The sequence below is a fragment of the Branchiostoma lanceolatum genome, chromosome 2, assembly GCF_035083965.1.
Source record: "Branchiostoma lanceolatum isolate klBraLanc5 chromosome 2, klBraLanc5.hap2, whole genome shotgun sequence".
Taxonomy (NCBI): Eukaryota; Metazoa; Chordata; class Leptocardii; order Amphioxiformes; family Branchiostomatidae; genus Branchiostoma; species Branchiostoma lanceolatum.
Genome location: NC_089723.1, coordinates 28,880,950 through 28,895,224, shown reverse-complemented (window position 1 = coordinate 28,895,224; position 14,275 = coordinate 28,880,950). Strand labels below are relative to the sequence as shown.

General features: G+C 40.7%; 1 protein-coding gene across 4 annotated transcripts in view; it reads left to right on the top strand.

Annotated features, from left to right (window-relative positions):
* Positions 1-14,275, top strand: part of LOC136428424 (S phase cyclin A-associated protein in the endoplasmic reticulum-like) — an 85,084-nt gene that overhangs the window by 22,808 nt on the left and 48,001 nt on the right. For all 4 annotated transcript variants that reach the window (XM_066417907.1, XM_066417909.1, XM_066417908.1 and 1 more), the window contains one exon: positions 13,253-13,379. In XM_066417907.1, coding sequence (XP_066274004.1) covers positions 13,253-13,379 — 127 coding nt within the window. The remainder of the gene's footprint in view (positions 1-13,252; positions 13,380-14,275) is intronic.

Below are 14,275 nucleotides of genomic sequence, written 5' to 3'. Positions count from 1 at the left end.
TGTGTAGATCACACACAGCCGAGCCAAATGTGAAAGAGTTTCAGCAGAGTTGACAAATTTCATTAGACTTGATAGAAACCGTTCACAGCACGCCGCTATGATGCCATGTGTAAGATGTGGCACCTCGGTCCTGTTTTCAGTGCTCATTGCCCGTTGTTTTGGGTAGGTAATAAGTTGGAAATTTCTTATCATCCGTACTGAATCTGGGACAATTTGATACTCGGCCCGGGTAACCAGATTAGGGAGACATAAGCCATAACTCTACAGCTTCTAATTTGAATAGCAATCCTGGATCAAATTAGGTTTCTAACCTTTGATCGATTGCAGATAAATGTTGATTTTTCTTCAGGAGAAAGTAGGGTTGACTTTGATACTCACCTGCAAGTACATAAAGGCGGTGCACTTGGCTCTAATCTATGGGGTGTCTATTTTGATGCGTTATTTTAGTAAAGGGTGCTGTCACTTTTGTCAAAGGTACATTTTCAAAAAGAAATTAAGGACATTCAGGATAATGAAAGGCCAAGTGGTAGGGCAAGGAGACACGGAATTGACATGTCACTGGTTTGATTTTTGGCATTCCTGGCTGGGCGTTGTGTCCTCAGGAAAGGCACTCAACACGACTTTCTTCACTCCACCCAAGTGTAAATGGGTGACTGACTTTGGTTGGAAAGGTAAAAAGCAGTAGAAGGAGAGGGTTGCACTCTGCTTCTAATACCCAAGACTCTGAACTACCGACCACTGCTCCTTCAGCCTCAAAAAAGCTATGGGACTACTGTTACCTTTACCTAATGTTCCTCAAATAAAAATGTACTACAACTATAGTAAGTTCATTGCATGGATAGGCATGCAAAATGCAAAGATTTACATACACTAGGAGTCTGTTTTTGTGATCAAGTAATATATACAGTGTGTACATCAAGTTGTATTCTGTCATTTTGCATTAGTAGTGAACATTTTAAAAGTGAAACAGAATGCTTAACTCATTCTTACCAGATACCTGTACATTAGAATCAGATAAGAGAAAATTAAGAAAATAAATGCATAAAAGTGACAATGTACCTGATTAGCTTTCCCCTCAAGCACATTAAACCTTTAGATTAAACTATTTCCATCACATTATGCAATGACATTGCACCAGCCCTAAACCCACAAGTTGTTAACATCTGTTTGAGCAATGTAAGTTTAAAGACTCTTGCTTTTTGAAGTCACCGAGCAGCAGACAGACAAAGGCGTATAGACAGAACATTTAAGAATTACAAAATCCGGGACTTACAGCGACGAAAATGGTTGAGTCGCAAATTGTAAGATCAACAATGATTACTGGCCGCATCCTGTGAGTTGTCCGAGATCAATACTCGCCATTTGCACAAATGGTGGTCATCACAGCGGCGCAAACACACGGCAAATTGCCTCCCTACCTCACAGCTCTTGATTATTTGTGGCGCTTGCAACACAAAGATGGCAACATCATCTTTCACCGACATGTCAGACGCACTTTGTCGGGAATACGACACACATATACGGAAAATGTAGGTTGAGCTCTGTGCCATAATCAGTTGCAGTAATTTCGCTCTCTGGAATGAATGCCCAGTATTGATTGAAAAATTAAGTTACTTTTATTAGTGGTGGATGTGAGATTGTTCTCGCTGGTTGCTGTCCTCTGTGGAGTGATAGATTAAAATGGTAAGCTGGATATTCTGGGTTTGTGTAAAATGTTGCACTGCCAGATGATTGGATTTTCTGTATGGTATCTACAATAGATGTATATTTGCTGTGGGTGTTCAGACCACTGCAGGGACAGAACACAGTGGACTACTATGAGGCTACCTGGCTGAAATGAAAAGAGTCTAATTCTTGTGATGTGGAAATACAAAATTTCGGTAAAGATACATTCTCTATGAGCAACTGAAACCACTTGTATTGAACTGAATGCACTCAAGGACTTGACAACTGCTTTGACTCTCAAATATTTGTTGCAGCAAGTTTGCAGCAACTTCTAGGTAATACATTGTAGTTAGTAGGAGTGTCATGTATATACCAGCTTTCCTGCCAGACTTGACTGTACAGCGTGTTCGTTGTGGATAAGGGAGAACTAAAATATTCAGCGCTAAGAGATGCAAAAGGATGTCTGGAATTTTTTATCCTCTGGAATACCGTCGTCTACATTTCCAGAAGCAAATTTCAACTGAAAACAATGGAAACACCCACTATACACTTTGTCTTTATGCAACTTGGTCACTTTTCTCAGAAGTTTTAATTTGCAGCATTTATGTTCTGCCAAAAATACACTGGATGCCCCAAGACACAGTTGAAGACATTAACCACAGAAAAAAAGGATCCCCAAAGATGCTATATTGCCTGTCTGGTAGAAACTTAAGTGTATACTGTCTGGCAATAACCTGCTGAGGTGTTGCCAGGATTCCTGACTATTTTCAATGACATTTAGGATAGCCTTGGTTTATAACACAGCGCACACCACATACACAGGACTGCTGATTTAAGCTTAAGATATCCACTCTGATGCAGCTGTGTTAAACCTTCCACCTGCTGAGTTATGCTAGTTGAGAGTGTCCAATCGCTGCATGGTGGAGGTTGATATTCCAAGCAGGATGTTTTTACCTTGAATCTATGTCTATTTTTACTTCTATAGATGGCTACCTGGGGAGTTGTCTTAAAGTAGACTAAAGGAAACACCTGAATGTATATGTACATGTACAAGTAACTCTCCATCTCCCATAATACAGTGTAGACTCTAGTGCTTAAATGTGCACAGAAACTTCTGCTTGTTAAAGTGTTACTTTTAACATTAAAAAGCAGCTGTGACTTGTGTAGCTTGTAGTACTGAGATGCTGCCACATACATGTACTGTAAATCTTGAAACTTTCGAAGTGGTTTGACTTTTTAAACTTTTTTGGTGACCTCTCAACCGTGAATATGCGTTTCCAATGTGTTACTTCATCTGTACTACAGACTTGTTTTGACCTCGAATTTAAACACCGCAAAAGTCTCCCTCTACCTCCTTCCACTTAATAAAACCACTGCAAAAATAAACAGAGCTACTGTAACAGTACTTGTTCTTCAAACAATTTCAAGGCTGAAGCAGCCACATAACAGATGACAAGAGCAGGAGATGATGGTACAATGTGCCTTGTGATGGCTGTGCCACCGTGGCACAATGCACATCCACCTTGCGCCTGATGACACTTTGTCACACCCTCGCCGAGCAACGCTGTCAAAGCCTTCCTTCAATGGCTCGAAATGAGGCGTCTCTTCCCTTTGATTGATAGCTCATCATCGGGATGCCACCCAAAATGGGAATGCAATTTGCTAAGTACCCATTTGGGCCGAATGTCGGCAAATAGAAATCAGAACGTTTGTAACTGATTTTTTTTTCAAGAGTTGATAGTTCATAAATTGTTGGCGGTGATGGCATGTTCTCCCCCTGTAGATTTATGTCTGAATCTTGACCCTACGGCATGTGATTTCTTTCTCCCTATCTTTTAGCTTAGCAGTGCCTTGCCAATTTGATACTTGGTTCTTGGAATTGCCAGTGAAAAAAATTAGAATTGAAATGAAGTTTGTTTCACTTCAACTCCCAACTTGTACACTGTAGAAATGGAGACTACATGGTATGTGGGCAAATACTTGTGATAGAGCTTGAAAAATTCCATGGCTTATTTAGGAGACATTTCATGACAGTCAATGCTTTTTTGTTTTTGTTTTTCAGTATCAACAAAGATCTCATCGGCATCAATCTTTTCATTACTAGGAACTTTTCATCCATGGCAATATTTTACCTTAGTGTGTAATATATATATATATATATGTATGTGTGTACATGTACTTTTTCACATATTGCTGCACATCCTTCAATACGAGTAAGATTCTTTCTTCTTTACAATTTTTTTCATTCTTTAGAATCAAGTTTGTCCCTTTTGAAATGCACATTTTGCAATGTGTACCTTTACATTTACTTCCTTTTGTTAGCAGCACTCAAACCAACATCATAGTGATGTTGCACTGATGTTTGAACTACATGTACTGGAATGTTAAAAGTTTGTGGTATGGAATACTGTCTGCTGGGAAATTAAGTGGCCTACCCTCTCCAATTCCATTTGGTAAAGTAGTAGAATAGTGGGGGATGAAGCACAAAGGTTATTTTTGGTCTTAACTGTCATACAGTAAAATAGATTGTGGCTCCTCATCGTCATTATAAGATAGAATCAACACAACAAGTGGAGGGTATTGTTGGGAGAGTCGTCAGTGTGTTCTACAAAATTCAGCCATTTTTTGACAGAAAGTGTCGTACAATTAGAAAAATTAATGTAGATCCTTCCCGATAGGTTGGTTCTATCATGGCTTTGCTGAAAATCATTTAATACCACAAAAAAGTACAATGAATGGGACCATACAAATGTACTTTAACAGCTACAGAGAGAAGTCCAAGAGTAAACTACCATTCAGCATGAAACTTGTCCGATGGAGGTTGTGCTAAATCTTGTGTCTTCATCCTGGTTCTGTGGAAGTGATATCAAACCAGTTTAGCTCACTGAAGAAGTACTGGTTGTGACAGAGAAGATAGACGCTACGCACAGTACATTGTATGTACAGGTTCATTGTACCGGGGAAATTCCCCTCGCTCTTTTGACAAGCACAATGAACAGTGGACCATGGTTTAATATCCCATCGTAAAGACTGCAACCCTTTCCAGTTGTGTTCATATTGGGTGAGCGACACAGCCGGGATTCCAATTTGCGGCTTCTTGGTCCAGAGGCAGGGTTGCTAACCGCTGGACTACACACGCTACTTAGTATCTCCAGCCTCTTGTGCCTATCTCCAGCCTGGTCCTGTGGTGACTACAAAGTTGCTGAAGAAGCCCCTCCGCAGTCTGACCTTGCAGTGGGACACAATCAGAATTCCAGATGCCTGTCACGGGTCGATCCCAACATTTATTTTCCCACATTACCTACTTGAAGGGAAGCTTATGGCCTGCATGAAACTTCCATTTCTTCCGGGCCAGTTAACTGTCCGGGCCGCAACGTTTTTCCGTGATTTATTGACAAGCAATCAATATTTTCCATATTCTTAATAACTCGGATGAAAATCTAGCCTTCTTTTGCTTGTAAAGTTGACTTCTTTGGTGAAGGCGGAAACAGATCTGTTCCTTGAAATCAATGCCGTGGTCATTACTGAGATGAAATTTCTATCAGGACGGCTTGGAACGGATCGTAGCCAGCTCTCAAACTCATCCATCAACTGAGACCGGTATGAATAAGGGACGTACATATGAGACAAGTGGCATGTCTCCAGTCATATCATACACTTCAAATATCCAGATTATTACCACAAAGGCCAAACGTACAGTACAGAAAAAATTGCTCCCGTAGAATATTACATGTATAAATGTACCGACTTTCATGTACGTTTTTAAGTTTTAGTTGTTGAAAAGTTTTGATGTTTCGTCAGTAAACTTTTTACTAAAAAATGTGTATGGGGTGTTACAAATACGCTGCTACATGTACTGTTAATGTTAAGTGTTTCAAGGTTGACTTCTTCTTAAAGTTAACTTACACACTGTAAGGGGCAGCAGGTTGATCATTTAAGATTACTTTAAAACTTCTTATTACTTTTAGTTTTACCCTTATATAGCTTTGTGAGTTGTATAGGGAAGAGATGCCTCTTTTTGTCCTTTTCCTGTCTTGAACTTTTTTCCTCTTTTAGAATATTCCATAGTCTTTTAGCAACCAGTCTTGTGTATACATGTATTAGGTAGTTTATACTGTCAACTATTAAGATCATCTAGTTAGGCAGAATTGGAGTCAATTTTCTAGGCAGAAAAAACACAGATACATGTACATGTACATGTACATGTAAGCCAAAATGTACATAAACTGTACACCGTACAATTGTGCAGTAGCATGTATGTGAATATGTCTGCCTCTGGAGGTGGAGAGTTTGCCTCCTGGCCATTGTTGGTAACCCAGTTTGCATGCTACTGGAAGGGGTTGCAGTCCTTCAGGTGGGAGTCATTAAACTGAGGTTCCATACTTGAAGAAAGCTGTCATACCAGGGCTGTCTCATGGACCCGTCCTTCTGTTCCAGGACAGAAATTTGCTTGTTGGAACATTAACGTAAGCTTTTAAAATGACAGATTTAACAACAAAAATTGACGATGTAGGCTCCCAAACAATAAGCGGGACCAAAAATAAATAAAAGTTGGAGACAGCCTTGTGTCTTACCCAGGTTGACAGAAAGTAGATTTAGAGAAGCATTGCCAACTGTACAAATTCAAACCTCTATCTTTTGGCCCAGGGAAAATATTTAGCATAAAGTCAAGATACTGTATGTTAAGCCTGCCTGAAACAGATTGGGATTCACAGCAGCACCTAAGGGGAGCGCCGCTACTGCCGGGGGTTAGAGGTCACGGGTATGAGGACCAAAGGCAAAATGATGCGGAGTTGCCGTAGATGACCTCTGGTGAGAAGGGGTCAGAACAATGTAAATTGACTGAGGTCTTTTGGTATGGCAGGTTCAGAGAATGATGAGCTCTGCATAGAGGACTATCACAGGGAGATGACAGTACATGTATACCAAGCAGTTTTACCAGTTGAACACTACAGATGCTGCAGCTTGCATATGTAAGAGTTTAGAGTGACTGGTCATCCAATGTTATATAACTAGCCACCACTGCATGCTTGCAAAGCTGGTGTGTTACTCCAAAAGGCAGGTATACCGGTTGAACAATACAGATACTACGGTGAATATGTAGGAGTTACATGTACAATGTAGGTGTGACTGGTTGTTCAGTGCAATATAACCAGTGACTGCCGAATACTTGCGAAGCTGGTGTGTTACTCCGAAAGGAAGGTGTACCGATGGAACAATACAGATACTAGAGTAGATATGTAATAGTTAGGTGTGACTGGTTATTCAATATTAAGAGCCTCGACGTACGTAGAGCAATCACAAAACTCAGAATTGGCTGCCATAAATTAAGTATAGAAACGGGGAGATTTCAAAAACTCCCTATAGACCAGAGGGTTTGTCCATTTTGTCCAGAGGTAGTTGAAGACGAATATCACTTTTTGATTGTATGTCCCAAATATTTTGATTTACGTAATTCACTATACTCAATGCTATCGTTGGACTTACCAGGATTTATCTCAATGGACTTAAATAGCAAATTTAAGTACATAATGACATGTGACAACCCATGCATGGTATACATTGGGAAATTTATCAAAGAATGTCTAGACGTAAGAAACTCCTCCAATAATTGTAAAATCCCATTGTCATCCCATACTACTACACTATATTGTATAAGATAGACTAGTACACCATATTGTATAAGATAGACGGATTAGCCTAGTAGAATGGTATCTATGTACCAGTGAATGCCATACTCTGTACCTTGTACAATTGTTGAGCAATAAAGTTATCTATAATAATGCATAGCGAACCACCACAGCATGCCTGCCAAACTGGTGTGTTACTCTGAAGGGCAGATATGCTGGTCATACAATGTACTATACAGATATAGAGACAGCAGGGACTTGACAAGCCAGGGACATTTGAGTAACTTCTTCTCATTCATCTGAAGGAGGTACCCAAAAATGAGTTTTGATATCAATAAAGATGATGTCAGTGCAACAAACACTCCGCCATGTTGATATCCATATTTCCACATTTCAATAAATCATAGCTAAATTGCACACAGTGTCATTACATTCTACATGTACAGGGTTCTCCCCAGAAATTTAGAGTATACCGGAGGAGGGTGCGCAGCACCCGAGGCGACGCCCCTCGGGGCGGCGCTGGGGGGGTGGCCCGGAGGGGGGGGTGGCCCGGAGGGGGGGGTGCCCCCCCCTCCGGAGGAGGAAGCTTTAGCATTTAGGCTGTTTCAAGTACAATTGGAGGCCATTTCCTGCAACTTCAGGTTTACTTTTTACCTACAATCAGAAACAAAAGAGGCAGGAAAAATCTTCAAGCCAACACTATTTTGAAAACACATACACTTTTATTACATATCTTTCTGACATCATCTTGCTGGCTTTTGCTTAATCTTCATCATCTGCTCTTGGGAAAGAAGATGCAATCAGGTAGGTAAAGGACATTCATCCCTGTCACATATACAGAAAAATGCAAATAACCTCATGTAGGATATAAACTGACAAAATTTCTGAATTTAAAAAAAAAATGGGCATAGGTTCCGCGCTATGACCCCTTAACGGTGCCTTCAAATTCAACAAGAGAAATAGTATACACAACTCCAAGTCATGTATTTTCTACTTGGAACTTGAGGCAAATCACAATGGAAAACATTCAGTTACATTGGGCAAAACCTTCTCATTACATGTATTAATAAATAACATTTTTTTTTCAACTTGATAGAATAACACATCAAAAACTATAGAAAAGAAGACAACAGAAACCTGTGCATTTTCTAATATAGAATGTTATGAATTTTTTTAAGCATTTCACACATCAAAATCCCAACATACACTAAAAAGTTTCCTGCAAAACCTCTCTAGGTCCAAGTGCTTGAATTGGCCCCTTTCAGTCTGAGAAAATGGAACGTTCCACTACAGCATATAATTGACATTCCAAGCCGTAGATTCAACGAAAATATTGACCTCAAAAACCACATCTGAATAAAAGAAAATAAACATGATCCTTTGAACTTTCAAATAAATATTAAATCCTTCTATAAGGTAGTTTTCTAAAAGATTGATACTTTTTTTTCATGCTCATAACATCAAATTTTGAAGCCCGTAATCTGCAGTGAAATGTGAGGCTATTTTCTGTCTAGGCTTATGGTAAACAGAAAAACAAAATGGCGGCCCGGAGGACAGCCTCGTGCATTGTAGCAGCGATCCTGAAGAATAGCAGCTATTTGCCGGGTTTGGGACTTAATAACCAACACCAAAAGCGAAATAACACCATGTACTGTATTTTTATGGTTGATATTGCTAAAATGAAGCCGCCATTTTTCGACTGGATCGCCGATTTAGTTAAAATAAAATGCAGAATACAATTTTCGTCAGCCATGTGCTCTGAGAGTAGAGTGCTATCAACAAACAAAGTTCTGCCTTTTTTTAATCGGTTTTGGGACTAAATAATACTCACTGAATGTGAAACAAACCCCACACGATGTTTTCAAATGTAGTTGTGCTACAATGAACCAGGCATTTTTCTGCTGCTTACCGATTTTTGAGGAATGTTGCAGAGACCATGACGCACATGGCGGTAAGCTGATAATTTTTTTCACAAACGTGTAGCTCCAAATAAACTTCTTTCTGATCCGTTGGCTGTGATTCATGAAGCAAATACAGACAATTAGCGTTGTTTGCATGAAAATAGGATTTAGGGGAGTCGGATGCTGAACCAATAATGAGATTCTTTTGTCACCGGCGTTGTAGCGAAAATGGTCCATTGTTTTTCGAGTATCCGATCCATTCACAAGTTTTTACAGACAATGCCCACGGAAAAAGTGACGCCACTCGGCCCAGAATTCTGCGTATTTTCGTGAATTTTTACTAAATTATCCAGGAAAATAGGAAAGAAACACCCTAGATTTGAAAATGAGTATACCGGCGCCGAGCTAGGAGTATACCGGCGGGACGCCGTTGTTCCGTTGTCTGGGGAGAACCCTGATGTATAGGCAAGATTTGAAATATTCTTGTGTTATCCTATTCTATTTCATTATACAGTACTCTATTCCCTGAGCTTTGGACACTTAATAATAGTGGTAATCTTGGGGCATCAGAAGAACTCTAAATGTTTGAGCTATGTTTCTCTAAAATGCAAAATCATATGGACCCCAACACTTGGCAGCAGACACAGCGATGATGTGACATGAATTTGCTCTGTAGCTATAAATGTTTCAGACTGTAGTTTCTTGTTGTCAGCAACCCATTCTCTGATCACGAAAATTACATCACCAAGGTGGTATTATGGTTGGGGTTATTGAGTTAGAATCTAAAGGTTCTTGGTTCGAATCCCTAGGGGACTGAACGGTATTTATCGGGGGGGGAGGGCCGGTCGTCTGGGGGGGAGGGCCTAGGAGAAAAATTTTGACCTGGGGGGAGGGCCTAGGAAAAAAAAATTGGCAAGGGGGGAGGGCCTGGGAAAAAAATTTGATCCCTATCAGAATCTTCAAACACATATCTAAATGTCTAAAATGGGCTCCGAGCCACTCAGAAAACCCGATGTTTTGCGCTTGTAGCCGAGCGCGCGCCGCTTCGCGGCGCATGTAACGTTACAGATACATTGTCACAGTGGTAAGGTTAGAATAAGAAATGCAACGTCAGATATCTTGATATTTATGGTGGGTAGATATGATACTAAAATATCATTTTGATACATATCAATATGTAGTATAAACGTGGCTTACGACTCTAAAAATCACGTGCCGAGCGGCGTTCTGCGCTGAGGGGAGGAGTCGCTCAGCGCGACCTTTATGAACTGTACAACACTAGAGTTCCCAGAATATTTCCATCAGGTTGATTGACCTATGTCCAGCAATGTACTTTTGGAAATATCAAATCATACACTGTGACCATACAGCACCCATAAAAATGTTCCAAAGAATTCAAGGAAATTATTAATATATAAAGGAATAAGGAAACCGGTACCACGCGTTGTTTGAACGTGGGTGCCATCTTGAAAAAATATGACGGCCGAGAACATAAAACAAAACAGGTAATGGCCGGCCTAAATTAATGAAATGTAACTGACAAGATATTCTATGATAAGTCCTAAAAAAGGAAGAAAATGACATTGAATTACAAAACAAAAATTGTGGCTTCGTTTGACGCAATGCCATTACGTAGTGGCATCTCTAAGATAAAACATATTCAACGATCGTCACAGAAACTTACTTGTTTTGTATTCACCTTTAATATTCACCTTGAAGGTCAGCCAGTAGGTACCCTATTACACATGAGGCATAAAGCTATACATAACACACAAGAAAAAAAAACAGGTTTAACAGTTTACGTGCGATTATAAACTTGGCTCGAAATAACGAAATTACCGCGGCTTCGAACGCCCTCCCCCTTTTACGTCACGGCCACGGTTCGAATCTGATACCACAGAGCAAGCACCTCTCGTCCTGTATGTAATGAAGAGGGCTAGCTCCAAAACGGTACTAAGTTCTGTCAATTTAGTTAGATACACGTCGGATAAACTTGCGCTTGATAAGTTCTCGAGTGCCCCCTTGCACATGGTTCACTGCAAGCAAAAGCACAAATGTAGCAAATTTACATCCTGGGCTTTTGGGACGGAGTTTGGCACGGTTACCATGGTGGCGGAGTGGTGGACAGCGGTGTGCCTTTGATCTCTTTAGAAGTTTTGCTGTGGGCGTGGCCGATAGAAAGGCAATGGTCCATGTTTCGCGGGAATTTTGCAGTGGGGCGGAGCTAAGATCACGAAACCGTATACATTGTCACATAGGGCGTGCGGCGGTTCAGGGACTGTTGGCGGACTTTTCCATGCTGTTTCTTCAGTCTTATCCAATTCCAGTGACTTCTGTAGTTGAAGATGGCAAATGTAGAAGTACACAAACAAAGAACGGACTATATTCAACGGCTACTTAACTCTTAAAGCTTCGCAGGACTGTAGTAAGGTTTGAGTGCTGTGTTTCTCGGGTCAGTTCTTCAAAACGTACATTTGTAAACATGCATACAAGGGAAAGTGTGGTTTTGACGATGCTATTGGGTGAAAGCGCGATCAAAAATGAAGTGTTAGGTTTTCATGTGCTGCCGGCGGGCCCACTTTGCTCAAGAACAATTTGCCTCTGAAATTGCGTTAGATAGCGTTTCAGAGGGTTTGAATTTCTAAAATTTCCCGGGGAAGCATCCCCGGAACCCCTCTTTTAATAGCGTCGTCAATCGGCACTCACAGCGATCCACGTGGGACACCGAACTTTTGTAAGTTTCCCAAGGTAGGATTTTTTAAAAACCTGAATCAACATCTTTATATTGGGGAATATTAATTGGCGTCCTGTCGCTGGGAATCAACTTTCCCGGGTAACGTTCTGTGTCATTTGACAAATTCTAGTAGCAACAGATGACGAACCTAGGACTCGATGTTGTTTACGTAATGTTAAAATGTTGTCCTGACGGTTAGCATTCTTGATGATCATGATAGAATATTTCTGAAGTTATGAACGTAAATTCAAATGTGTAAGATACTTAAATAGTCTCCGGACGCCCTCAGGTCCCACAAGTTTGCAAAGCGCTATTAAATGCGGCGGGCGCGCGCCGCTAGAGCGGCGCAAGTGACAAATCGGGTACAATTACTTTTGAGATTTCATCTAAATATACAGGATACAGTGGTACCATTTATGAACAAAGGATGCATTAGTCTCTAAGCATATTTTTAAACATGGAAGATGGGCTCCCAGCCATTCATATTTTTTGCGTACGGGTGCATAAGTAGCATGGCAAACGAGAGGGAGATCGCTGGTGAGACCCATTGTAAAATACAACGGCGCGGTGGTTTTCTCGCCGTCTGAATATTTTTTTCAAGAGTTGATAGGAGGGGGGAGGGCCTAGGAGAAATTTTTTGGCTTGGGGGGAGGGCCTAGGAAAAAAAATTTGACCTGGGGGGAGGGCCTAGGAAAATTTTTTTAACCCGACCCTCTGACGACCGGCCCTCCCCCCCCGCTAAATAACGTACAGTCCCTAGCAGGCCCAAATGTTGTGCCCTCGGGAAAGCGCACAACTGTTTCCTTGGACTCAGGTGAAAATGAGTACCTACCTTTGGTTAAGGATGCCCTCTCAGATGGGACGTAAAGCCGCAAAATGCCACTGCACTTATCGTAAAGAGTAGGGGTCCTTCCCCATGTGAGTGGATCAAATCTTACAGTCCAGTTTTATGCAGTTTTTACAAAACTGGTGTGTTCCAATGTATGCCTAAAGGTGCTTTAAGAGTTATGCCAAACAAACAAACAAACAAAATCACTAGAAAACTTTACTTCTGTTGTAACATGATAACATGAAATTTCTTTTTACTGTCACACTCACACATGTAAATTATATAATATAATTTATAATATAATGCTAAACTTTCTTCCAATACTAAGTTAAAGGTATTCATAGATCAACTTTTCAACAACCACTGTCGCCTTTTTCAGGATCAATTTGATCTGTGAATACCTTTAGTTGGTGTTGGAAGAAAGTTGTATTATGATTACTACCAACACAGATGAACTTCCATCATGATAATGCATAATTTATGTTTTGTGCAGGGTACAGAAGGTTGTGAAGGACCTTAACAAGCAGCTCCAGAACCAGGGGACAGGACCATGGCAACAGAACAAGGTCCAAGCCTTGGACAGGACACTGGGGGAGGCCAGCAGGGTCATGGAAAAAGGGGTATGTATCCGTTTGGAGGAACTAATGATTGACATATTTGCTCACACTTTCCATGATTAAATCAACCAGATTCTTCCGGAAAACTTTTTCCTGGCAAGCTTGCTGGTGGAAGTGGTAAATACTGTTAAAGGGGAACTATTTTCACTGTGACCTCTTCACCGCAAACTGAAAACCACTGCAAGCATTTCCTCTTTTACAGGAAAACCCTGCATGGCACGAACAATCTATTGTCTTGTTACCTCGAAATCAAATTCCCGCGGACATTTCTCCTTTTACAGTATGTTGTAATTCTTTGTCCTAAAATAACCTTACTGACATGCCCCCCTCCCCCATGAACATCAGTCTAGGACAAAAGTTCAGATGTAGTGATGAAAAGAGATGAACTTTGGTTCATTTAACATAAAGGACTCCCCTGAGCATGGCCATATCTTATCTGAACTTCACCCCGTATCTGAAACATGTTAATGACAGGAAGCCTGGGTAGTAAAGCTGTATTGTTGATACAACTTCCCTGGTCATGTGTTTGGTGCATGTGCAGGCCAGTCAAGGTCAAAGCAAGAGCTGGTAAGGCCACACAAATTCAGTTTTCTGTTTCTTGGATTTTTTTTTTTAAATATCAAAATTGAGTCTGAGGGAAAATCTGTACTTAATACCTTCCTCCCAGCACTTTTCTTCATCTTTCTTTACCTACAGGGTTTTTTTCTAAAGAGGGGAAGAGGCCTCTTGTTCTAAATAGCCAGTGCCCCCTTACCCAAGGGAGCAGATTCTCTAACAAGCATAAAATTCAGATTGACAATGGATGCTTCTAAGCCACAAGTGGCCTCAGTATTCAACTGTGACTTGCCTGACAGTAGTTTTGCCCGCCATTTTAACTCTAAAACTCTACATATGGAAGG